At 37.9% G+C, this 27,242-nt stretch overlaps 1 protein-coding gene and 1 non-coding gene across 3 annotated transcripts in view; one reads left to right on the top strand and one right to left on the bottom strand.

The window, feature by feature from the left end:
* Pde7b (phosphodiesterase 7B) overlaps window positions 1-27,242 on the top strand; it is a 308,541-nt gene that overhangs the window by 88,908 nt on the left and 192,391 nt on the right. For both annotated transcript variants that reach the window (XM_070010918.1, XM_070010919.1), the window contains exon 2: window positions 7,608-7,668. In XM_070010918.1, the coding sequence (XP_069867019.1) occupies window positions 7,608-7,668 (61 nt within the window). The remainder of the gene's footprint in view (window positions 1-7,607; window positions 7,669-27,242) is intronic.
* LOC138819561 (U6 spliceosomal RNA) lies at window positions 6,962-7,068 on the bottom strand. The gene has a single exon (XR_011369484.1). It is a non-coding gene; the product is annotated as a U6 spliceosomal RNA (small nuclear RNA).

Genomic DNA, 27,242 nt, shown 5'->3' with positions numbered 1-27,242 from the left:
TTCTTATCAAGCATTGTAGCCTCCTCCTTTGTTTCCCCTTCCCATCCCTTCCCATCCTCCCCCCGCCCCCCATCCAATCCTCCCCGCCCCCCCCACCAAAGTTGTAAAGTTCGGTTTTGACATAACAACTTGTACATCTCATTGTTGCAATGGGTCCGCCTGTATCCCTATTTAAAAGATTTGTTTTTCCCCTGCCTCTCCACAAATTATACCAGCATCAAATACAGTGAAAGCAGGGGTTATACTGTGGGGGAGGGACATACAAAGCAACAAAGAAATAATCTTATAAATGTGTTAGAAACAATCGCATGAAAGAAAAAAAAAACATTTGAATACATATCATTTTCTTAACATCACCTTATCTGACCTTTTCTGCTTGACTCAGATATTTACTAGATAATACAAATAAGGGAAACCATGGGACCTATGTTTCTTTGGGCCTGGCTTACTTCACTTAATATAATTTTTCCAAGTCTTTCCATTTCCTAACAAATAGGGCAATGTCAATCTTTCTGATGGAGGCATAGAATTCCATTGTGTATATATACCACATTTTCTTGATCCATTCATCTACTGAGGGGCATCTGGGTTGGTTCCATATCTTAGCTATGGTAAATAATGCTGCAATAAACATAGTCATGCTGGTAGCTTTAGTGTGGCCTTGTTTGTGATCATTTGGGTAAATGCCCAAAAGTGGGATTGCTGGGTCATAGGGGAGCTCTATGTGGAGTCTTTTGAGGAACCTCCATACTGCTTTCCAAAGTGGTTGAACAAGTTTACATTCCCACCAACAATGCAGTAGGATTCCCTTTTGTGCACATCCCCTCCAGCATCTGTTGTTATTAGAGTTCTTGATTTTTGCCATTCTAACTGGGGTGAGGTGGTATCTCAATGTTGTTTTGATTTGCATTTCTTTTATGGCAAGGGAGGTTGAGTATTTCTTCATGTGTCTATTGGCCATCCTTCTTTCCTCTTCAGAGAAGTTTCTCCTTAAGTCTTTAGCCTACTTACTTATTGGGCAGTTGTTTAAGAGAGCTTTTTATTGTCTTTAAGTCACTGTACAAAGCAATTTATGAATGCAGTAGATCTTGATCCCTGTCACCTTTTCAACATTCTCACCCCTTCCTTTTCTACCTACCATTTCCCTCATTTTCAATTTTGTAATTCTTGTCTGCATTCTCCTGTTGTTCATGGAAATTATATAGTTTTAACTTTAGATTGCTAACAGCTGTAGAAAATCAGTATTTCCATTTCTATTTAAGTCGATAAAATAGTATGCATTTGTGTGATATGATGGAACACTTAGAAATGTCTACATTATGGAATGACTGCATAAGCCAATTATCACATGTATTATCTCACATACTTGCCAGTTTTCAAGGTGACAACACTGAAATGTGCTCTCTCAAATTTTCAACTGTACAATGTGTTGTGATTACTGTAGCTACAATAATATATGATATAACTTTTGAATTTACTCTCCCTATCTGAGAATTTTATGTCCATTAACCAAAAATTTCTAACTGCTCCTCTTCTCCAACCATGTATAAGAGGTTGCCATTGCACCCTCTGCTTCTATGAAGGCAATGTTTTTAGATGTCTCATATAGGTGAGGTCATATGGCATTTGCTTTTCTGTGCCTGGATTATTTCATTCAGGATATTCTCCATGTTCATTTGTATTACAGAAAATGCCAATGTCCTTCCTTTCTTTCTTTCTTCCTTCTCTCCTGCCCTCTTGCCTTCCTTCCTCTTTTTCCTTCTTTCTTTCTTCCTTTCTTTCTCTTTCTGTCTCTCCTTCCTTCTTTCTTCCTTCCTCTCTTCCTTTCTTTTTCCACATTGTGGGTTGAGTAGGCAGCACTCTACCATTTGAGTCATAGTGCCTGATCCTTTTGCTTTTAGTTTGTTTTGTAGAGAAAATCTGGCACTAACTTTCTTGGGCTAGCCTTAGATAATGATCTTCTGTACTTCTACCTCCCAAGTAACTGAGATTACGGATATTGCTACCGTGTGCCACCCAGAATTTTACTTTTTATGGCTGAATAATTGTCATTTTGTATTTATGCCACTGTCTACCCATTGAACCACCAATGAACACTGAGGTTGATAATATACATTGGTTATCTGACTAATAGATGCAGTATTTTTCTTTCTGGTCCTAGAGTTTGAACTCTGGGCCTGGACCTTGTTCCTGAGCTCCTTTTGAACAAGGCTAGTGCTCTACTACTTGAGTCACATTGCCATTTCTGGCTTTTTCTCTGATTAATTGGAGATAAGACTCAGACTTTGCTACTCAGATTGGCTTCAAACCATGATCCTCAGATCTCCTCCTCCATAGTAGCTAGGATTATTGGCATGAGCCATTGGTGCCCAGTTGAATTCTAAATGTAATATAAAAAAATGTTGGCCAAGGGATTAATAACCAATTCATTAGATAGATAGATAGATAGATAGATAGACAGACAGACAGACAGATAGACAGATAGGTGTGTGTACATGTGTGTAAGTACATATAGATATATGTATATAAGCATATAAGTATATATTATAATGAGAGTATGAAATAGTAAATATACAACATTTAGAATAATGCTTAGCCCATAATGTGGACGCAGCAAATGTTAAGAATCAACAAATATTTAGTCTATGTAGTCTTCCAAGGCAGCTATAAAGCAATGAGGCATCTTGGGAACATCGATGATGAACGTGATTTGATTCTTCATGTTCTGTACAGGAACTGGGTTATATACCTGAATTCATGTGCAGCTTATTCTATGTGCTACAGAAGGGCAACATGAGCCAGGATGATGTCTCTGTTGCTAGAGAGGCCACAGCCCCTTGGATGGACACTGCAAAAGCTACCGCCTGATTTTAGGAGTCAATGTTCTCTGGCGGAGATGGACAGGAACAAGGTAGTCTCCGTGCTTCAGGTATAGAAGACATAACAATGATAAAGTCCCTAATGATAAATGAGAACCTAAGAATTAGAATACTGATGAACAGAACCAGGCACAAACTCGGGGTCCCTCAGTCAGAGGGTACTAGGCCAGGAAGTCCCAGCAAACATTAGGACATTAAGGAGAAGGGATGCAATACCTCAGACCCCAGAAAGACCCATAGGTATCTTCCTCTGTGACAGAAACTACAGTTTTCTGAGACCAAGACCCTCTGGCTTAGCCTAATTAATCACTTAAATTGAGTTATCATCATGGGTAGCACAGAAAGCAGGAGACTGGCAGCCAAACCCAAGTAAACAATGGCATCAATAAGAAAAATCACTGGAAAGAATCTGGTTTCTTGCAAGTCCTAAGTACAATCAGATTCCCTGCTGGGCACTGCTTTAAAAAAAATCTGCTCCATCATCAGGTAACTTTACAAAGCAGGGCAATTAGAGAGCTGCTTAAAGGTGTCTCAGCTGTCCCATACAGAGAGACGAAGACCAGGAAGGAGACTGGGCCGTCCTCATTGGAAAGGCCACTGCACCTGCCCTTGCTGCTTGATAATGAACTTGTCTAGCCAATGAACCCAGGCAGGCCAGGACTGTTCAGGAATGCATGCTTCACGGGAGCTGCAGAAAGTACTCCTAGCTGTATGTACACACAGGGACAAGAGCAAGACCCTAAAGGACCACACAGACACAACCTTGGCCTACTGTAGCCATAGCTGCCAACCCTGCCCTCAGGAAGGTCATGCAGTGAAGGCTCAGCTCCTCCAGGCTAGCACACTGGGGAGCGGTGTTGTTAACCAAGGGTAAGAGACCACTCCCAAGTAATGTCCTTGTGGGTCCCAGAGTGTACAGGAAAAGAGCCTCCTAGCACTTGGTTCTGCAAAAGCTTGGAAACTTAAGAAACCACTGACCCTCCACTTTAAAATAATTATTAACTCTTTCAGGTCATAAAAATACCACTTTAAAAAGTAGGTGAGGCAGAAAATAGATCCTGGTTATTTGAACAGACTTACCCTCTGCCAAATACAAACTGATCAGGAACAGTCGGATTAGTTCCATGGGCCATTAATCCATGCATTTGCTCCCTGACCCAACTGGGTAGCACATAATCAACAACCCCATGTTACTTACAAGGAAATGAAGCTCAGAGAGATTAAGTGTCACGATAAAAATCACCCTAGGTCTGCAGAGTAGTTGGGAAAAGCTCTTGTGCTAGGAGCTCTCTCTTTTGACCTCAACAAACACCTCTTGCATTCAGAATTCCAGGCATCTGCACAGGCCATCCTCTTCAGAATTCCAGGCATCTGCACAGGCCATCCTCTTGACCCACAGTAGTGTCTTCTTCTTTGGACCGCTGAGCCAATTGTTCATTTCCTTGCACACAATGTGGATCAGCCTTAGCAATGGGATGACTTGGAAATGATGGAGTCATCTACTCTTCTCTCAACTCACCCCTCTTAGTGTAAAAAGATTTCCTTTCAAATTACTTTGTCTTATATGAAGAATAGTTATAACAAAGGCTGATGGAAATGGAACTAGCCAAGCTGTGAACTGTGAAAGAAAGAGGGACACTGGTCTCCCCAAAAGCAGTTATATAAGGCTATTGGTACAACCATGCTTCGTGCCATGAACCATTTTGTTTTGGTCAGTTGTGGGGCTTGAATTCTGGGCCTGGGCACTGTCCCTGAATTCTTCAGCTCAAGACAGCATTCTACCACTTGAGCCACAACACCACTTCCAGTTTTCTGGTGGCTAATTGTATATAAGAGCCTCACAGATGTTCCTGACCAGGCTGGCTTTGAACTGAGATCCTCAGATGTCAGCCTCCTGAATAGCTAGGATTATAGGCCTGAGCCACCAGCGCCTGGTACCATGAGACATTTTTATATTCAAAGGATTATATATGAGGGCATATTATGAAATGTTTTTGCATAGAAAGAAGTTGAGAGAGTAACTCAAGGCAAAGGTAATGATAGACTCCTGCCCATAATCCCAGATATTTGAGAGGAGATGATCAGGAGGCTTGTGATTTGAGACCGGTCCAGGAGGAAGACAGGAAGTCCCCATCTCAACTGGTGGCATGTGTTTCTTATCCCAACTACACAAGAGGAATAGGTAAGAAGATTGTGGTCCATGCAAAACCATGAGATCATGTTTTAAAAGTAACTAAGATTTTTTTTAAAAAAACTGCTGGGCTGAATTGATAAAACACCTGCCTAGCAAATACAAAGCCCTGAGTTCAAAACCCCAGGACCATAAAAAATATTATTATGGAAAAAGCTAGAAATCCTTGTATTTCTTCTCTATATTTCAATTTCTTCAATTCCTTCTTTCCTTCCTTCTTCTCTTCTTCCCTTCTACCTTCCTCCCTCCCTCCCTCTCTTCCTTCCTTCCTTCCTTCCTTTCCTTCTTTCCTTCCTTCCTTCCTTCCTCTGACCTTCCTTCCTTCCTTCCTCCTTCCCTCCCTCCCTCTTTTCCTTTCCTTCCTTCCTTCCTTCCTTCCTTCCTTCCTTCCTTCCTTCATTCCTTCCTTCCTTCCTTTCCTTTCTTCTGCCAGTCCTGGGGCTTAAACTCAGGACCTGGAGGCTAGCCCTGAGCTTTTTTGTTCAGGACTAACATCCTATCACTTAAGCCACAGGCGCACTTCCAGCCTTTCTTTTTATTTTTTTGGGGGGAGAGGGTGGTGATTAACTGGAGACCTCATGGACTTTCCTGCCTGAGCTGGCTTTGAACCACAATCCTCAGATCTCAGCCTCCTGAGTAGCTAGGATTACAGGTGTGAGCCACACTCATTTTCCATTCCTCTTTCTCCTATTGTATAATTGATGCCTTATTAATGTTATTATTTTCATTTTGCTTTTTCTATAAATTAATATATTTATAAATATTTTAGATACTTTTAGATACTTCAAGCTCATATAAAGTGGAGATCTTTTCCTGGTTTAACTTTCATGTGGCTTGCATACAACATATGTTTTATATAAAACTGAAAATCACATATTGTGATTTAAATACTTTACAATTTGAATGCTAGAGGTTTTATATATTTCATGTCTGAGTATATGAAGCTCTAATTCATTTTAACTGTCAAATAGCATTCTAATTTTGAATGGTATCTACATTTTGTTAATCAGAATATTAAAGTTGTAGATAAAAAATTCTCTAGTTAAAACTCTAGAAAATTACTTGTTATAGTGTGACAGATTTCACCAGTGATTTTATAGTTTTGTACACTAACCCACTAAGTGTGAAAGTTTCATCTTTCTCTACTTTCTTGGAAACATTTTATAATAATGAAACCTAAATTTTTGTCAAAATGCTTACCTCAAAAGAAACCCCATTTTATATATAATTTGCTCAATCCTGATTGTGGGCATTGCCACATATAATTTCTGTATTTATTAATTATTCAAATCCCCTGTGAGTTGCTTGCATCCTTTATTTTTTTTTTCTAACTGGATTATTTTTCTGGCTTTTATTTATATGTTTTAGTTACAGATTCAGGAACTAAATATGCCAATTACATTCATTACCCAAATATGGCCTATCTTTTCATAACTTACTGGTTCTCTAGAGCTTGCTTTGTACCTACATCTTTTTTTTTAATTTAATTTTATTTTATTTGAGAACATACTGTACAGAGGGGTTACAATTACATTGGCAGGATAATGCATACATTTCTTACCAAGCATTGCAGCCTCCTCCTTTGTTTACCCTTCACCTCCCTTCCCAGCTTCCCCCCTCCCCCCCACCCAATCATACCCCCCTCCCCCCCACACACCGACATTGTAAAGCTTGCTTTGACATGACATTTTGTAATTCTCCTTGTTGCAACAGGTCCACCTGAATCCTTAAACGACTTGTTTGTCCCCATCTCCTCCACATGTTATACTGACATCAAATAAAGTGAAAGCGGGGGGTTACACTGTGGGGGAGGGACATACAAAGTAACAAAGAAATAATCTTATAAATGCGTTAGAAACACATGCATGAAAGAAACGAAAACATTAAAATAAAAAATATGGAACGCTTCACGAATTTGCGTGTCATCCTTGCGCAGGGGCCATGCTAATCTTCTCTGTATCGTTCCAATTTTAGTATATGTGCTGCCGAAGCGAACACTGTATCTACATCTTAACAAGCAAGTTTACACTAAAATGTAGATAACAAAGTTGACATTTCTATGAGTTGTGGACACACAAAAACATTATAAACACCACTATTTCATTCCGTTGTTTTTATTCTTGAATGAATTTAAAAAGCTAAGAATTGGCCACCTAGCTATATGTTGGCTACTCTGTGTGCTGATTGCAGAGTGAGTCGCTTAAAAATTATAAAAGTGAATAGAACCAACTTGGAGAGCGATTAGCCTCTGATCCTTTGGCCCAATGCATTGTGTGTCTTCCATGGCAATAGAAACTATTAGCGCAAAATCACCTGTAGGCAGGAACAGGCAACAGGCAGCAATGGTCTATCCCAACTTACCTCCCAAATACTTTACTACTAGAGAAGTCTCTTCTTACGACAAAAGGTTCTAGCACCAGATGGCTGAACAAAACAAGAGTAGAATGAACTATGGTCATCTATATTTACATGGACGTATTTCCTTGAGAATCCCGACTCGAAATTTTAAAATAATTACATCTATTTTTCTATTTCAGAGGTGTGGCGAAATCTTGTTTGAGAGCCCTGACCAGAATGCCAAATGTGTTTGCATGCTAGGTAAGAAGGCTTCTCATTTTGCATTTATTAAGCATTTGATGTCCTGTGAAGTCACTATTCTGTTGCCTTAATGACTCTTGCTCTATTTACAAGAGAATTGGAGGTTGTGTGGGTTTATACAGTGCTATAACACATTTGTGGAATGTTACATAACAACAACAATGAAAAAAATATTTTGGTCCACTAAGTGTGGACCCGCGCTTCAGAGTCATTCAAAACTTTTTTGGATCATCAATATAAACAGAGAGTTGAGTATTGTGGCTTAAGAGGACGCTGATCAAAAGGCAAGAAGAATCACATTGTTCCCAAGTCAGAAATGTTTAGATTGATCTTAAGCTATGAAGTATTTACAACACATAAAAGCTGTGGGAGAAATACACATTTGAACTAATCTGAAGCCAGCACAATTACCCACAATGCATTTGTAACAAATAGCAATGCTGTTGTAAATAATCATTTGCTCTTATGAGAGGGTACCTCATCATTGCCTTTTGAGACCTCTTCATTTTTTATTTTGCTAAGAAAAAAAGGTGGTATTATTTTCCTCATTTTGTAGGTTAGAATAAGTAGATAATACTTCTATACTAGCGTCAGTGTGAGGAATGGTCAAATTATGGTCAAAATGGTCAAGTCATGATAGGAAAGTTTCTAAAGTATAAAATTTTAGTTCTAACATTTAGAATTCATATAAGGCACTGAAGTATGTTGAATGAACTTTACATTGGCTATAGCAATAAAACAAATACTAGAGACAGGGAATGATCTCAGTTATTTATAATTCAAGATTTTCACACAAACAATCCAAGAATGCTCATTATTTAAAAGACAAAAGATAAATCCAGGTACAGTGGTTTACATCTAAAAAGCCCAGCTATTTGGGAGGCAGAGATCATGCACATCAAAGTTCAATGCCAAACCAGTAAAAAGTTAGCAATACTCCATCCCAATAAATAAGCTGATCCAATTAATAGTTGCTCATAATCCCACCTATGTGGAAGGTATACATGGGAAGATTACAGCATCAAGCTAGTCCTGGACCCACCCCCCCCCACTCCCCAAAAAAGACACTACCTGCAAAAGAACTAAAGAAAAAGGATAAGAGGCTGAAAACAAGGCTAAAAACATGTGGTATCTTTATTTTCTTTTTGGTGGGAATGAGGTTTGAACTCAGAACCTTATGCTTAATCTGACTGATTGCACAAGATTTCAAAATAGGAAAGTGGCTATATAAATTATTTTTGTTTTACCACTACTGTCTATCAATTGCAACTGAGCACTCACCTGACAAGTAAAAATCCATCCTATGAGTCTTCTAATATTAGGTCTCTTATTCCAAGCAAATTAAAAGATGTCTGCCTTTTCATTCTTGTTTGGCAAGAACAGTACATTGTCTGAGCAAACATTCATCATTACCCTTGTGGATTTCATTCATTTATCAGATTTTTGTTTCTTTTAAAATATAGAATTAAAGAATATATGTATATATATATATACACATAGAAGCACGAGAATGGAAATTTTATTCATTTGAGGACATATAAGAAGAATGCATGTTTATTTTTACTTTTAAATATTACCTGTTCACAGTCTATAATGCTTGAAGCTAAAGCTATGCATAGTGAAAACTACCTGTGCCCTCAAGGAACTTACATCTAAGAAGGCTTAGACTGTTCCTACTTAATCTTTCTAAGAGGATTTCTGAGACCTTTTCAAGATTTATAAAGCCCTTTGAATTAGTAGATGAAATAATACCAAAATAAAATTATTGGCGACATCAATAGACGTGGATCATCCTGCGATTAGCAAGCATGCTCCTGAGGGTGGGTGTTTAACATCAATGTGGTACATAGTGATAAGTAGAGAAGCTGAGTGGCTCAGTCACTTGAAATCCACAGGAACAGTTCACATGATAAATAACTGCAGCACTAAAACTGAGACATCTTCTATTTTCTTCAAGAAAGAATATCTGTATCAACACCCTCCACACACACACACACACACACACACACACACACACACACACACACACACACACACACACACAAATCTCTTCTACATTTTCTGTCTTAGTAGTTCATGGCTTCCTTTAAGACAGACCTGACATGGTATTCTTAGGACTTCTTAGAGCGTTTCTTCAGAAAACTTTCTATCTCCAGTGGCAGAGGATTCGAGGTCTGATAGTTAAAAGGAGAATTATGTTTTACAAGTGTTGACAGGTATAGTGTATTCTGCATTTTTACACATAATTTTCTGACACTTTTATGAGTTAAAGTTTCCAAGCAATAACACCAAATATATACAGCCTGCATGTTTACAAATATTTTTTGATATTTAGTCTGCTCCAATATCAAGATCCCTGTTAGAATCTCCCCGAGACATCCTTGTCATTAAATTGTCAAAGTCTTGGCTCTCCCCCTCCAGCCAATTCATCTCTGCCCATCCATACTTCAGGTTTGAGAGACTGCCAGGATCCCAGCTGTGCCCTGGTTCCAGAACAGTTGGAGACAGAATACACTAGTCTAGCTGGGGTCATATTTGCAGGTCTTTTCTCTCAGTCTTGAATCCTCAGATCATTCTGAAAAATGCAGTTTATGCTTTGAATTGTCTACCTCATGACTTCCATGCATCCTCACTGAAAATTATGTGTCTGGCTTATTACATTCAATGACAAGTAAGTGTAAAATTCACCTTGAAGTTACTCCAAAACACTGCATTCAATGCAATATTAAGTGAGAACAAATAACTGTTACATATGTTCCTTACAGAGACTTGTTTCTGGTTCCAGGAGAATAATTTGTGTTACATATGAAGGTAATGGGTTATATGTGGAGCCGGCTGCACTAATCATTAGTGTTTTCTATTCCTTAATATTGTCCTGAGAAGAATAATAACCAAATTAAGCACCAAAGTGTAATAAATCGTTGTTTTTCTTCTTTTCTTCAGGATTAAATTAGTGGGTTTCAAGTTCACATCTCCTCAAACCAGTCCCCTCTTTTTTCAAAATTTAGCTAAATGAATACTCTTAAATTCAAAGTGGCCTCCAAAATCTGTACAAGTATAACCACGTATATACAAGACATATACCTTAATTAAGTGTAGTGGAACTGAAACTAAAAGAAAAAGAAAGTGGACAAGCAATTCTCTCTTGTCATATAATCAATGTATACTGTATAGTAAATTATAAAATAATGTTTTCAAAAGTATAAGAAAAATATTGGTTAAAAGAGTCAGGTATATTTAAGGAAACTATGAACAATGAATAATGTCAACTCAATTCTTACTTAATTCGTTAACCTGTTCTGTGAAATGACCCATCTTGGGAAAAGAAATCTCACAAGAGAATTTGGAGTCAAACTTGGTGCATCTTTCTGCTTCTTTGTGTCCCTCATTCTCAGAGAGAGATTCTCTAAAACAGAAACTTTTAATTTATAACTTATGATGCTTTTGGCTCAGTCTCTCTATCCTCTTTATCAAGGTTACTTTTTTTTGTGGGGGGGTGTCCGGTCATGGGGCCTGACCTCTAGGCCTGGGCGCTGTCCCTCAGCTCTTCAGCTCAAGGTTAGCGCTCTACCACTTAAGCCACAGCGCCACTTCTGGCTTTTTTTTTTTCTTTTTGCTTATGTGGTGCTGAGGAATTGAACCCAGGGCCTCAGACATGCAAGGCAAGCGCTCTACCACTGAGCCACCTTCCCAGCCCTTCAAGGTTACTTTTGTTTTCTAATTGGGAATATTCTGGAGCTCTGCCTCTGTTTCACACCTGACCCCAATCCTGCTGAATGGTGTGGCCACTTGAAGGTACTCAAAGAACCCATTTTCCTTCCTGGCTCAGGTGGCGATATTCATACTACTCAGATTTGGGTTGAGATTTATTATAAATTATTAAACTAGATTTATAATTTTCAGAGTAATGGAATGGTAAATTAATCCTTTGAAATCACTTTACAAGAGCATAGGCATCTTTCTAGCCCTGGATCTGGAAGGAAAAGAAGCTATGCATTTGAAAAATCTGCTTCTTCGTTTTAAGCTCCCACTGATAGTTTTCCTACAACGTGGAAATAATAACATCAGTCCCTCATAGCCTCAGGGTTTTTCCAGTGATAGAAGGAAATGTTCTGTGAGGAGATGCCTGTTAGGAAGCCAGCCCTGAACATCATTACCCCATCAATACGTTGATGGATACATAATAAATCATGGAACATTTTACATTCAGAAACAGATTAATTATTGATTATGGCATTGGTAGTTTTTAGAAAGGCAACTGAAAAGCAGTATTATTTAGATCCTCATAAATACAAATATGAAGGCAATTTTGAAAAATAAGAAACCTATTCTTCAAAGTTACGTGATATGTTGACAGCAAAACCCAACATTCAGGTAAACTTTGTTAATCAAATTATATCAAGTTCCATCCATCTTCAAGGTAGTGAACTAAACACTAGGAATCCAAAGACCAGTGGGGCACAGATTATACACCAAAGCTTTCCAACCCATCAAAAGATTCTAATCTTACTTTGAGGCATGCAGTAGGAGCTCATGAGTGAACGGTTGGAGGAAGTGTGTATATCTGGGATATACAGACACATGGATTCAGATACAAAAGTGAAGCAAGTAGCAGTATTTTCAGGGATCCAAGACCAAATATCAGGAATCTGGGAACTATAAAAACAATAGTAAGTGATTCTGTTCATAAAGAAGAAAAAAGAACATACTGGAAAGAAATTTGAGAACTGAGTGTAGAGTACTACTTGACTATTATCATAAGCTCCAAAAAGAACAGAAGTTTTTTGTTGTTGTTGTTGTTTTATTTTTTTAAAAAAAGCTCTGGATTCATTCATTTAGTAAGATAGCATTTTTTAAATTTTAGTTATAAGTATTATAGAATATGCTATTAATTCATTCTGGATAGGTACTAATAAGTACAGACATTAACTACGTACTTGAGAATTCAAATAATTTTAATCAAATGTGTTCTTGCCTCTGATTACCTGAACTCTAGGTTTGATTTTATTAAATACATGTTGAGTCTATCTTCTCCCATTGGTATATGATATCATAGAATCTCAGTTAAGAAGCAAGACAGAGAAAAGTTATACCTTTCTTTTTTTAAAGTTTTTTTTTGGAACCTCAACACCTAATAAAATTAGGAAGCTTTTTATACTAATACTTTGTTCTCATTTCTGGCCCCAGTTTATGGACATTTTTTTGTGGTCAATAGATAGCTTCTTAAATTCATAATCTATTCTAAGGCAAAATTAGATATACACCATAGTAGAAAGAATAGTTCCATTGAAAGGCTTAGTACCAGCTAACTACTGTGCAGTTATGGGCAAGTCACCTAAGGTCTTTACTTTTTTCTAAAATGGAGTAGTAAGTACTAGCAACAATTTTATTTAAATCTGTTGAGGGTAAAATGACAATAAAAAATAGAACAGTCAGCAAACTTTTAGAAATTCTGTAAATATAATTTTATTAATACGATAGCATTTTTGTAAGCCCTTGCATTTCATTTCATATTAGTTACAGTGTTTTTTCTTTACACAATTGACTTCTTTGGTATGTTTTTGATAGAAAACTATTTCGATGGGTTTGAGTATTTTCAAGTGTTTACAATTTAGAAATAATATTAGAAATAACATAAATATAAATATAACCAGAATTATTGCCTGAAAATAGTATGAAAGTTTTAATAGTTGACATAATAGTATTAACATATGATAGTAACAATCATAGGTTATTAAATAAAGCTTATTGTAAGCAGTTTTTCATATACACTTGATTTTAAAAATAAGGTTTCTGTTGAAAGACAAACATTTTTAAGTTATTTACTTTGAATTTATCAAGGATAGAAAATATCAGAAGTTTGAATTATGTTTAACTTGTACATACAAAGTACTTCACTCATAAACCTTAGATATATTAACTCATTCTTCCTGTAGGAATGTTGAAGTAATAAAACCTTTGGAGAGTATTTCCATAAACACACAGTGGAGACACCTTCCCCCCACCTGCCCAAAACTCTCCCAAGCCTTGATTTATCTTTTCATTGTACTTTTTTTCTTTACCAAATGGCATATTTTATATTTGTCTACTTGTTCCATGCTGTTCTCCAGCTTCACACCAAAGCATACTTATAGACACTGAATGTGTTCATTACATGATGAAAGGAAGGACATTGTTTTACTCCCACTGAGTATCAACTACAGCATCTAGCTAATAAGAATTTAACTTTTGCCCAGTTGGGCATATGCTGATGCATTTATGAGGACCACATAAACCTGTAAGGCATAACTGAGTCAGGTTGATCCAACATTTACAACTCTTCTCTAACACAGCCAAGGCCAAGGGTCAGCCCTTGCATGGATGTGTGGCAGTTCCCTAAGCCAATTGATGTATATTCCTGGATAAGAAAAACATAGGTCACAAGTAAGCCATCAGAACCTATCCTAAGAGTAAAGAGATGAGCAAATATGTCTGAGCACCATTGTATGTCCAGCTTTCTACTTGTGTGTGCTATAAACATTCATAGAATAATGAGGAAGGCAGAATCTGTTGCCCCAGTGGATTCTTGGGTAGGTAGAAGAGGGTGTCCAAAAGGCAGAAGGAGATCCATTATTTTTGTCTTTTCTGGATTTATAAAATACAGATTTTTTTCATCCTGAGGATTATGGTTGAAAAGTTTTAGGTAATCTTGCTGCCTTCCAAAAATGTATATTTGGAAATCAATATTACTTTCATGGGGAAACAACTTCCTACTTTACAGTTGGTTTCTGTGGAATGTTGTTCCATTTCCACAGCAACAAAATGCCACACTTTTGAACACAGCTGAGCACCAAGGCTCAGGTGAGAGCTAGCTGAAAAATAACACCACAAGCAAAGGGAAGCTGTCAAACCCCGAAGTGCAAGACGTTTTGATCTTAAACTCCCTTCATTTTCAGCCTAACAGTAGAGCAAGGGTCTTTCAGTGGTATCTATTACCCTTTGTACAAAACTGTGTTTCAGAAGTTTGTGTAATCAGCAAACATTTATAGGCACATGCTGTGTACTTGTTCTGGTTTCTGCCCTTGGAAGGCAGAGTTAAAAGGAACTCATTCTATTCAACAAGAGAATAATTAGCAGGACAGCAGAGGGCAAAAAGTGTCATGGATCCAAGTGGCAGAGACCTGAGGTAGGGCATTCTCCTGAAAGGAGGCTTCTCTGAGAAAGGGAGGCACAGATAGAATGGTACCTACCAAAATCCCGACTGAAGAAGGACTTCGTGGAATGTTCTGATGGGGGGAAAAGGAAGTGGTAGAAACTGATAACGTTTCTGAAGAGACAAGACAGTCATTGCGAACCTTCAACCTGTATGTAAGAAAAAGTGGTCAAGAGAGACTGGGAAAAATAGAGACAGAGTGGAGCAGCCATCTAATCACTTCCATTTTTAAAAAGAAAAAGAAAGTGTGATACTTTGAGGGGAACAAGGAGAGGAGGAATAGAAGCAAACATCAAGGATAGTTTGAAACTAATAAGTAATGTCACATGAAACGAAGAGATCAGAGGTAGGTGTGTGTTTGTGTGTGTGTGTGTGTGTGTGTGTGTGTGTGTGTGTGTGTGTGTGTGTGTACATACCCCCACTGTTCAGAGGGCTGAGGTTAGCAACTGTGAACCAACCATTGCAACATAGCCCATGCTTTAAAACTAAAAATGCAGAAAATTCAAACTATAGCTATTGCACAGTATACATATCAGAAAGTGACTGCTCTCTGCTCATAAAGGCCCTCCCCTCTCTTTTCTCCCTAGCTGCCTCCTTTCCTCCTCCTCCTTCTCATCCCTTCTCCTCCTCCTCCTCCGCCGCCAATGGCTGGACAAGGTAACCTGCATGGGGATGCTTCCTCACCCCCATACTACAAGTACTGAATCCCTTCTCTGTGCTCCAGCCAGCTGGGGTGTTCTCTTATTTATCTTTCTACCTTAGCACCCACCATTGACTTCCAATTCCAAAGAAGGGCAAAAAAATTTCCTACTGAAGATATGAGAAACTTCTAAAACTGTGTATTCATCCCTAACCCTCTCCCACCAGCTGATCGTGCCTCTAGAAAACTCTTTCCTCGCCTGTCTTGGCCTACAGAAGAACTCCTATATAGCGTGTTCCCAAGTAGTATGAAGTTATTTGAAATCTAAAATTGCCAGTGTATCTATTCACCTTTGACCACTCCCATCAATACAATCTCTCATTCCCCAGCTGCTTACCCCATGCCCAACAGTTTCCCTATCCCCTGATACCTAGACATTACCTCCCAAGATTCTGTCCTGACTAGTCTTTATCACTAGTCCTTAATTTTAAAGTTTACACAAAAGAATTTGAAGAGTGTCTGCTCTCTCTCCCCCAGTTCTGTGTGTGAGGTCTCACCACACTGTCACACACAGTGTTCTTCATCCTTTTGGTTTGTTCACTCTATAGCAAGACCCACCAATTATAGCTCACAGACTAAATCTGACCTGTCATCTGTCCTATCAGAACATAGACCTGCTCATTCTATAGAGTTGAGTGGTAATCTCCAAAGCCTGATATGTTTACTGGGTGTTCCTTTATAAAAAAAGATTATTGATGACAGCCATAGATTATTCCACTGTGTGTATGCATATGCATATTTGCATGCCTACCTTTGCACACCTGTGTGACTAGCCATTTATTCAATATCTCTGTAAATTTAGGGATTGCTACAAATAATGCTGTTATTAAGATCTTAGCACGTGTCATTTTGTGCACAAAATGCTATCTTTTCTCAAATATCTACCCAGAACTGCAACTGTAGGGCCATACACAGATATCTTCTCAGCTTTAACTGCTTTTCTCAAATGTTTTCCAAAGTAGCTTTGCCAGTTTCCCCTCCCAACCAGCTGCGTGTGAAGAGCCCAATAAACAATTTACTGCTCAGTAATTATCCTCAGTAAAAGTTAGGATGCATAATTCATCATTCAACTCAATACAAACAACATTTTATGTAATAGCCTCTAGTGAAGATTATGATTATCTTTTAGGTAAACAAATCATCAGCTTGATGGTAGCAATAAAGCAGGTAAGTTTTATTTGCTGATTGTCAATGAGCATTTGAGTTGAGAGAGTTCAATGAGTTTATAGCCTAAATCAAAGTAATAGTTTGTCCACAAATGATCCTAGTAAGCATCACCTATCCACAGTGAAAGATAAGCAAAACCCTGGATCATAAGTAAAGCATCTCTCTACTGGGCCAGTTGGGTTTCATTTTTTTATTTCACTACAAAATATACAATTTTTACAGATATGAAGTTATAGTATTAATATGGGAAGTTATAATATGAATATGGGAAGTCAGCAGGAAAAGCAACAGAGAATTTGGAGAACAGTAAAAATATTTGGTACAATACTACAATGGTGACTATGTCAAAACCCAGTCTATGAACCAATACCAGGAGTGAACACTAATATAAATTATAGGCTCTGGGCAATTCTGATGTGTCAATGTTTGCATTTATTCATTGTGTCAATTTGTTCATTGTAACAAATATTCTATCCTGGTAGGGAATTAGGATAATATGTCTGTATATATGTGAGGGTAGGTGGCCCATTTTCAGACTTCCCTCTCAATTTTGCTCTTAAAAGTGCAAAACTACAGCTGGGCACCAATGGCCCACACCCATAATTCTAGCTACTCAGGAAGCTGAAGTCTGAGGATCACAATTCAAAGCCAACGTGGGCAGGTAAATCCCTGAGGTTCTTATCTCCAATTAACCACCAAAAGGCTGGAAGTGGAGCTGTGCCTCAAGCATTAGGGCACTAACCTTGAGCACAAAAACTCAGGGACAGTGCCCAGGCCTTAAGTTCAAGCGCCAGGACCAACACACACACACACACACATACACACACACACACACACACACACACACACACACACACACACACACACACACACAATGTCAAAAACTTTCCTACATGTCTACATTCAGAAGACAAACACTATTTTTGACTACTTCAACATTGCAGTTAATAAATCTAATTCTAAGAAATCAGTAGTCTAGACACTTATTATGAAATCATATAAGCATTTACAGACTCAAGCCCTGCATGTTTTTTATTAGCATATATCAATTGTAAAAAATACTTCATTCTGATATTTCCATAAATGCACATAATATACTTTGATCCAATTCACCCTTCTGTTGCTCTTTCTCATCCCTCCCCCCACAGGTAGTTTTCATGGACTTTACACACACTTACTCTAGGAATGAAGCAGCAAAGCACTTTCATTTCACTCTTTATCAGTATTGGATATAGGCTTGTGGGGACAAGAGATCTACATTTAGGCAAAAATATCACCACTGAGCTGAAGGAGAGAATTATAATTTACCAATAAAAATATTTCAAGAAATGCATTTGTCTTTCCAGGTGGTAGAATGAGGCATGATTGTAATTTCCTTTTTTGATCTCTTTACAATAGCCAAATGTTCACCAAATAGTAGTCTTATAATAAAAGAGAGTTCAGGTTATTTCTCTCATTTCTAAGGAAACAAAGATTATTTCACACAACTTGTTTGTGCTACTAAAACGCACACATGACAAGTGTCGAAGCCCTGATAACTCTCTCCTGTGGAGGGATATAGAGTATATGAATGGAAATGTGGTATAAAACAGGACTTGGGCTGTTTTATAACCAGTGGGCTACTTACTACATCTTAGTGATAGAAAGCTTAACTTATAAATAAGGCACAGTAATAACTAGTAATAACATAGAACCATTCTAACAAGAAGTGTTAATAAAATTGCCAGCACCACCAATTTGTATGGGAGTCATTATTAAATAAAATAAGGGTTACTTGCACACTATACCCTGTTTCTATGACAGTTGACCTAATATTTAGGCTACCTACTGTGTGACTACTGGATGGGTACTATATGTAATATGAATACACTGGACAAAAAGATGCTTTTTCCTTCTGGATGGAATAAGAAAGGTGTGGCATGGTATTTTATTATGCTACTCAGAATGGCATGCAATTGTTAAGGATTATTTCTGGAATTGCCCATTTAATGTTTCTAGACCATGAAACTTCAAAAAGTAAAGCCACAGATAAAGGGGAAATCAGATGCGGGGGCAGGTCCTGTAAGAAATGTAGTAATGGGGAAAGGGATAGAAGTAGTACTTCAAATTTCCAATAGATAACCAATCTTTTCCTGAGGTAAGCATAGGTATGCTCACCTTGCTTGAGCATAGCAACCATGCTGAGAAGAAGGATACATAAACAAGCCCAGAAAGCACCAAGAAGAACAAGAGAAGAAGTAAGGAACAGAAGATAGATTTTAATGTCATTAGAGATGAGGATCCCAAGAACATTTTTTTAGTCTGGATATCACATGATCTGACTACCACTTAAAAATGCCTGATGTATTATCATTTTTAAAAATTGACAACACAAGGAAAAGCAATTGTCCTGAAGTGAATATCAAAGGATATAATCAAGGAAATTGTGATAAACAGATTGAATACCAGATGCTCCAGATAAATAGTGATTACTATGCATTTAACTTACAAAGCTCACTAAGGACAGCTCACTTTTCAGTGGTTAGGCCTCAAAAAGGAAAAGTGATTGGCCAACTTTCCCCTAGAATGCTTTCCTCCATGAGAAATTCCTTCTTGATTAAATCAATATTTAGCATAGCTTTTATTTATTTTATTTATTTTTATTGAAAATGTGATATACAAAGGCACTGCAGTTACCTACATCAGGTAATGAGTACATTTCTTTTTTATTTATTTTATTTTATTTTATTTGTGAACATACTGTACAGAGGGGTTACAATTACATGGGCAGGATAATGCATACATTTCTTACCAAGCATTGCAGCCTCCTCCTTTGTTTACCCTTCACATCCCTTCCCAGCCTCCCCCCTCCCAATCCCAATCCCAATCCCAATCCTTCCCCCCCACCGCACCGACGTTGTAAGCATAGGTATGCTCACGTTGTAAAGTTCGTTTTGGACATGACCACTTGTACTTCTCATTGTACATTTCTTTTTTAATAGTGTGACATGTCCCCTCATTTTCTCCCAGTGTTTTCCCCCAACCCCTCTCCCACACAAGTTGTATAGTTCATTTTCAACATAGGCTCTACAAATAAACTTACATACAAGACAAAAGGTACAGAACTCAAAAACAGTGACAAAGGAGAAAAAAAACAGAAAACAAAACCAAAAAGCAAAATAACAAAAACCTCTTGTTTCCATTCCTTGGAGTTCATTTCCATTAAAAAATCATTTTATATGATTATATGCATAAAGCCATTGAACTGTTGTGATCTTCTAAGAATATCCTCCTTTGGGCTCAACGTGTGAACCAAAGAAAGACTGAATGAATAGGATTGCATGAAACTGAAGAGTTTCTGTATAGCAAAGGACAAGATAAATAGAAAGCCCACAGAATGGAAGATTTTTACTAGCTGTGCATCATACATGGGTCTCACATAGTTGGCACTCAAAAAATTAAATCCCCCAAAACAAACACTCAAAGAAACAACAACCCAACTAATAAGCCTCAATGGACTAAAGACTTAAATTAAGACTTCTCAGAAGAAGTAAGAATGGCCAATAGACACATGAAGAAATGTTCAACATCTCTGGCCATAAAAGAAGTACAAATCAAAGCAACATTGAGATCCCACCTCACCCATTAGAATAGCTATTATCAAGAAAACTAACAATAACAGATGTTGGCAAGGATGTGGCCCGAGAGCACTATTGCACTGTTGGTGGGAATGCAAACTTGTTCAACCACTCTGGAAAGCAGTATGGAGGTTCCTCAGAATAAATATATAGCTTCCCCATGACCCAGCAATTCCACTCCTGGGCATTTATACAATAGACCACAAACAAGGCCACATTAAAGCTACCAGCACAACAATGTTCAGCACAGCATTGTTTTACCATAGCCAAATTATGGAAGATGCCACTCAGTAGATGAATGTGGTATATATACACAATAGAATTATATCCTTCATCAAAAGAATGACATTGCACCATTCGTAAGGAAATGGAAAGACTTGGGGGGGGGAGGGAAATTATACTAAGCAAAGTAAGCCAGACACAAAGAAACATAGGTTGCATGGTTTCCCTTATTTGAATGTGCCTATGAATCTTCAAGTAAACACAATGGGTGATAAAAGACAAAAAAAAATTATACTTGGAAATGATAAATTAGACAGGACTCCAGCTTAGCTTTTATTTTAATGAAGAGGAGGCTCTCTGTGTTTCTATTTTTCCCTTTATGACTACCTAGCTTCCCTAAATAGTAGCATAGAGTCACAGTCAATGCTTGAGGAGATGAGTTTTATTTTAAAAGAGAGAGAAAGAGTGAGCCTGAATTCTTGGGAATTTGTGCACCACATCCCCACAGATGCCCTTAACTTAAACAGGCATCATTTGGGGTTGTACCATGGTGGCCTTGGGAGTGACTAGGTGGTTCATTGTAGGCTTGGGGTGATGACATCTCTGAAAGCCACATTGAATGCCCTGGTGTTCAGGTTTACACAGAAAATGTTTCCCAAAAGGTTTATGTTCTAGGCGATTGGTCCCTAGCTGGTGTGCTAATTTGGGAAGTTCTACAAATTCTAGACGATGGGAGTGAGCTGGAGGAAATAGGTCACTGAGGGTGGGTCCTTGGGTGCATCTTGTTTTTGATCCCTTCTTGTCTCTCTCTTGGTCTCCTATCCCTCATAATTAAAGAACTTTCTTCCACCATGATGTTTCCCTCAATCTTATAAAATCAACCAAGCATGGATTGAGCCCAATAAAATTGAGCAAGATAAATCCTTTCTGTCCAATATTTTGTCTCAACAATGCAAGTAGCAGACTGGCCTAAGGCCCTTTGGTGGGTGCTTTCAGTTAGGGAGTGAAAATGCATTTCTCTCCTCTCATCTCACTTCATTTTAACTCTAAGGAAAATTTTGAAGCAATTTCTTTTTTTATATTAATAAGTTTTTTATTGTGAAAATACCATACAGAGGGGTTACAATTACATGAGCAAGGTAATAAGTACATTTCTTATCAAGCATTGTTGCCTCCTCCTTTGTTTCCCCTTACTATCCCTGCCCTCCCATCACCCTCCCAAATTTGTAAAGTTCGTTTTTCCACATAGTATCTTGTACATTTCATTGTTGCAATGGTTCCACCTGTATCCTATTTAAACAATTTGTTTTTTCCCTTCCCCTCCCCAACATCAAATACACTGTAACAAGGGTTATACCGAGGAGGAAAGACATACAAAGCCACAAAAAAACCTTATTAATATGTTAGAAACAATAGCAAGAAAGAAAAACCATTTGAGTCCTTATCTTGGGGCTCATTTCGCCTAACATCAACTTATCTGACCTTTTCTGCTTGTCTCAGACATATACTAGTTATTGCAAATAAGAGAAACTATGGGACCTATGTTTCTTTGGGCCTGGCTTACTTCACTTAATATAATTTTTTCCAAGTCTTTCCATTTCCTAACAAATGGAGCAATGTCATTCTTTCTGATGGAGGTATAGAATTTCATTGTGTATATATACCACATTTTCTTAATTCATTCATCTACTGAGGGGCATGTGGGTTGGTTCCATATCTTAGCTATGGTAAATAATGCTGCAATAAACATAGTTGTGCTGGTAGCTTTATTCCCTTGTTTGTGATCATTTGGGTAAATGCCCACAAGTGGGATTGCTGGGTCATAGGGGAGCTCTATGTGAAGTCTTTTGAGGAACCTCCATACTACTTTCCAAAGTGGTTGAACAAGTTTACACTCCCACCAACAATGAAGCAATTCTTAAGAAAGTCGAATTTGTACAGAATTTACAAAGAGAAACTTAGCCCCAAAACACAGTGCATGATTCTCCATCCATCAACTATAATCCTAGAACTATGCTTGGTAATAGAAATAGGAAGAAATTAGTGATGTCCCATCCCCCAGCATTCCTACTTTCTAGTCTTTTGTAGCTAGCCTCCTGAGCATTCTAAGCTAAAGTGGTAGCAGAGAATAGACTATGACTCCTTCTTTCCCTGTAGTGGCATTTTTCTTAAAAATGTGTTGATATTCTAGGACACATGTCAGCCTGGGGCCTGGTCTTCCTCTCAGAGTTGTTTTATTCTTGTCCTGGTTAAAACACTGAAAGTTCAGAAAATTTCCTAACCAGTAGATTCTATGGAGAATCTAGAGGTCTAATTTTGTATCCTATCTCTCCCCTTAGATTGTATGCCATAACTTCCCAGTGTCTCAAGTTCCTTCTTTCCAACACATCCAAAAACCCAACAAGTAGCCCCAACAATGAATTTGAATAAAGTAAGGTGAAGTAAATAAAGCGCCAGGAGAAGGTAGATATTGTCTAGACCAAGGCCAGCTGTTTGTGAGCACCGTTCACTCTCTACAGAAACCCTGGTAATTTAGTAAACTAGCTTTGCCTTCATTGAAAGGTAACTAAGTCAATAGAATTTCCAGCACTAGAATTATAGCTTTCAAATTGCTAAAATATTGCATAAAGGAGTTAGCCCTAAACACTGTGAGCTCAGAGCAAATGCAGCAACATCTCTGCAACTAGATGCCAAGATCAGAATGAACAGCAAACGCCCTTGCCATTTGCTTCCTAATAAGCTGCTGAGAGTCAATGTCCATAATTGTCCTTTTTCATAATTAGAAATGCTTAATTTTATATGAGCCCGAATGGTTTGGCTTATCTGCTTTCCCCAAATTATATCCTGTGGTAAATCTCATGACAGGATAAAGACTGGGTGTGACAAAGAGATTGAAAAGGTCTTGGGAGAAAGAACAGAAAGAACAATTAAAAGGATCTAGTGTGCTTGGGCAAGACCTGAAGGCCCACAAAGACTGTAAATTTCCAGACCAAGGAGGCTAAGAGAAAGTCAATGACTCCTATAAAAGTAGTTTCCTAGTTTCCTCTTCTCTTCTAAAGACTTCGAAAGAGTTACATGTGTTGTAAGGAAAGTCTTGCCTTTTGGCAACACTGAAATGGATTCAAATTCATATCCAAACTCAATTTAAACAGGTTTTCCATATACTGTGTGTGTGTGAGAGAGAGAGAGAGAGAGAGAAAGAGAGAGAGAGAGAGGGAGAGGGAGAGGGAGGGAGAGAGAGAAAGAGAGCTTTAAAAAGAAATTTCTCTTAAGGAGGAAACTGATTCAGGTTCATTGGCATGTAACCATATTCCAGAGTCTTCCTTGGTTCATTAGAGAGCACAAGGCCTCAACGATGAAGAGATAAGATGACTAGTTCCTAAGCAAAGCTTGAAATGTTGCCACCATCTGGACAGAGTTTGCTGCCAAACTTTTATAGTAAGGTTGAAGTACTTCCATTTTCTTTGATTTCATGAACTTCAAGACCAGTAGCTCTAGCAGGTATCTGCAATGCCATAAAAACCTTATTAAATATACTGCATATGATTTCATGCTGCTCATTGGCTTATCCTGATTCATTCTTAATGGGGAAAAGCCCAGGAAAGAAAGGGGAAGAAGAAATGAGCAGGGAAAATAACCCAGGTGAAACAATGAAGACAACATTGAACTAGTAAAATGCCATTCGATAGTCAGCAGTAGACTAAGAGTATTCTCTAGAGGAAACAATGGAGTCAGCAGAAAACAATGGCCTATTTTATAGCAAAGTGTAACTGTTTAATATTCCAATAAATATTGCACCTACTAAATGCCAGCCTGCTTTTTTGCTTGGGAAGAAATAGCAATGAATGAAATAAACTAGATCTCTTGGATTTCATAAAGGGTTACATGTCACTGGCAGAGATAAGTAAAATTAAAAAATACACATACTTAATTTCAGGTAGGAATACAGGCTATGAAGAAAAAAAAAATAGTGTCGAGGGGTAAAGGATGATGTATTGGTAGTGGAGGGTAGCTTTTTTTCAAAGAAGGTCACTAAGAAGCATTGAGAGGCAGAAACAGCTCAGAATAACAATAGCATAGAGCTCAGAGCATGGAAACGGATGAAATAATGGAAGAGAGGTAGGAAAGAAAGGAGTCCAAAGATGGGACCAAATCATACAGGCAAGGTTTTCTAAGCAAGTACTTCACACTTGAGTATTCGTACAAATTTCCTGGAGTTATTAATAAATGCTGATGTGGGTTCAATAAGTCTAAAATGGGGCTCAGCGTTTCGTTATGTGTGTATCTTAATAAACAGCTGGTGATCTGATATTTCTGGTCCCAGAATAGACTTTGAATATTAAGTCCTTAATGAATGTCATAAGAGTTTAGATTTTGTTCTAAATTCAGTGTTTGAAAGAGGAAGATGGAATGACATAACTTATCTTTTAAACACATCAAACTGACTTCTGTGTGGGAAATAGATTCAGTGTGGGCACTTAGAAGGAATGATGACATTAATCTGAACAGGAAATTAATGGTTTGGACTAGGAAGGCTGTAGTAGATCAGTGAGAAGCTTGGAGTCAGGCAATATTTTGAAGGTAGAACTGGTCATTCTTTCCTCTGGATTGGATGCAGAAAACAGAGGAAGAGACAATGCTGTGAATTTTTTACTTAAGCAATTGACTGGATGCTCTGAACTGAGACGGGGCAGGGAGATAAGAGGTAGAGGTTGACATTGTTGTAGATTAAATTGCGTCCCCTTGAGACACATACACTGAATTCCTAATCCCTAGTATGGCAGAATGTGATCTCATTTGGACTTGTTGCAGAGTTAATCAAGTTAAAATGAGACCATTAGTGTAGGCCCTAATCTAATATTATTAGGGTGATTATTTTAAAAAGGGAAATTTGGACATATTGACACAGTATCTTTTGAGAATCCCAAAGATACCAATCTTCACAGATGCTCAAGCTCCCTGATATAAAATGGTATTTATATATGACCTATACATATTCTTATATATCTATATTCAAAATCATTTTCTAGATTGTTTATAACATAAAATACAATGTACATGCTATGGAAGTAGATGTTCAATTATATTGTTTAACAAATAATGACAAGGAAAAATGTATGCATGGGTTCAGTATGGATTCAAATTGCTTTTTCCTAATACTTTTTATCCATGGCTAATTGAATCAAAGGACGTGGACAAGCCACTGTATAGTAGTTTGGGATTGCTCTTTTAGGCAGACCTTCTTGGCAGAATTAACTTCACAGGTCTGGAAAAAAAGAGGCTCTTGGAAAGAGAAAATAGCACATGAACATAGATAGAATCTATGATAAGGGAATAGATGCTGTAGAATCAACTGTGTGTGTGTGTGTGTGTGTGTGTGTGTGTGTGTGTGTGTGTGTGTTATCCAGTACCAGGCCTGAACTTCAGGTGTCCCATTCTCTCTTGGCTTTTTTTGCATGACTGGCACTCTACCATGCCTCCAATCTAGCTTCTTTGCTCGTTTAATTGCAGCTGGAGTCTTACAGACTATTCTGTCGAGGTTTGGCTTTGAACTACAACCCTCAGATCTCAACCTCCTAAAAAGCTTAGGATTACTGGTGTGATCCATGGACACCCAATAGAATCAAATTTTAGTACAGATCCAGAAACTAGTCACATTGTTGAATTAAAGTGTTAGAGTGAATATGTACTTGGATTCGGATTCAAAGATATAGCCTGGCATTCTAGCTCTGCCAGTTGTTAGCTGCATGTTATAGAGTAAATCTCTCCATGGTCTGAGTCTGCTTCCTCATGGTAAGCAGAAATAACAGTCCCCATAGCACCTACCCTACCAGGCCACTTCTGTAAAGGCTAATAAAAGTACAACTAAAACTACTTTTCAGTAGCTTGTTGCCATTGCTACTATTGTTATTGTCTAGGCTAGAATAGGTAAGACACTATAAGGTAGTAAATGGGCATAAGAGGACCTGTGGACCCAGACATACAACTCAGAGGCCATGAGCCTTGCTGCCATGAAGATGTTAAGAATCTGTTTTGTTCATCATTGAGCCATCCATGTTCATCTTTAGAAGCTAAAGCATCCAAGTTCATGTGATCGTAATTATAACCATACTTGTATTTAAAGTGGGAAGCAACGGAAGATTGTGGTAGCATAAATCACCAAGTCATCTAATCTCATTTAGATTGTATGAAAACAAGATGGAAGCCTTTGAAGTGAGTGTGTTTATTTGCTAATCCTCCTCCTCCCTCTCCACACACATCTCGTTACGTTTCTTAGAACTGTTTGGACAGGAAGTACTGTTTTTTCCAGGAATTTTTATTTTAAAAATAATTTCAGTGACTGTGCTATAAATCACCATTCAGTTGGTCAACAGCAAACCATCTTAACTACCACGATTGCCTCAAATTCTGTAACACTGAAATGAGCAAGATGTTTTTCTGACTGTTGATGATAGACCAGTAAGAAAGGAAACCTTAGACAGCGACACTGCCTTTAGCACAGCTGAGAGGGTATAGGAATGGCTATAGAAAGAAAAGAGGCAGAATTTGTCTTCAAAACAATCTACTACCTCCTAAAAGCCTGGGTGTTGTGTGTGTATTGTATTTTTGTAGCAGATTCTAATTTGTTTCCTTTTATTTCGTGTAGTAAGAATACTTTAGAGGTGATCTGTTCTTT

Source organism: Dipodomys merriami, unplaced genomic scaffold, assembly GCF_024711535.1.
Source record: "Dipodomys merriami isolate MVZ:Mamm:240054 unplaced genomic scaffold, mDipMer1.0.p SCAF_8, whole genome shotgun sequence".
In the NCBI taxonomy this organism is placed as follows: domain Eukaryota; kingdom Metazoa; phylum Chordata; class Mammalia; order Rodentia; family Heteromyidae; genus Dipodomys; species Dipodomys merriami.
Note: the sequence above shows the minus strand (reverse complement) of the source record. Positions and strands in the feature narration are given on the sequence as shown.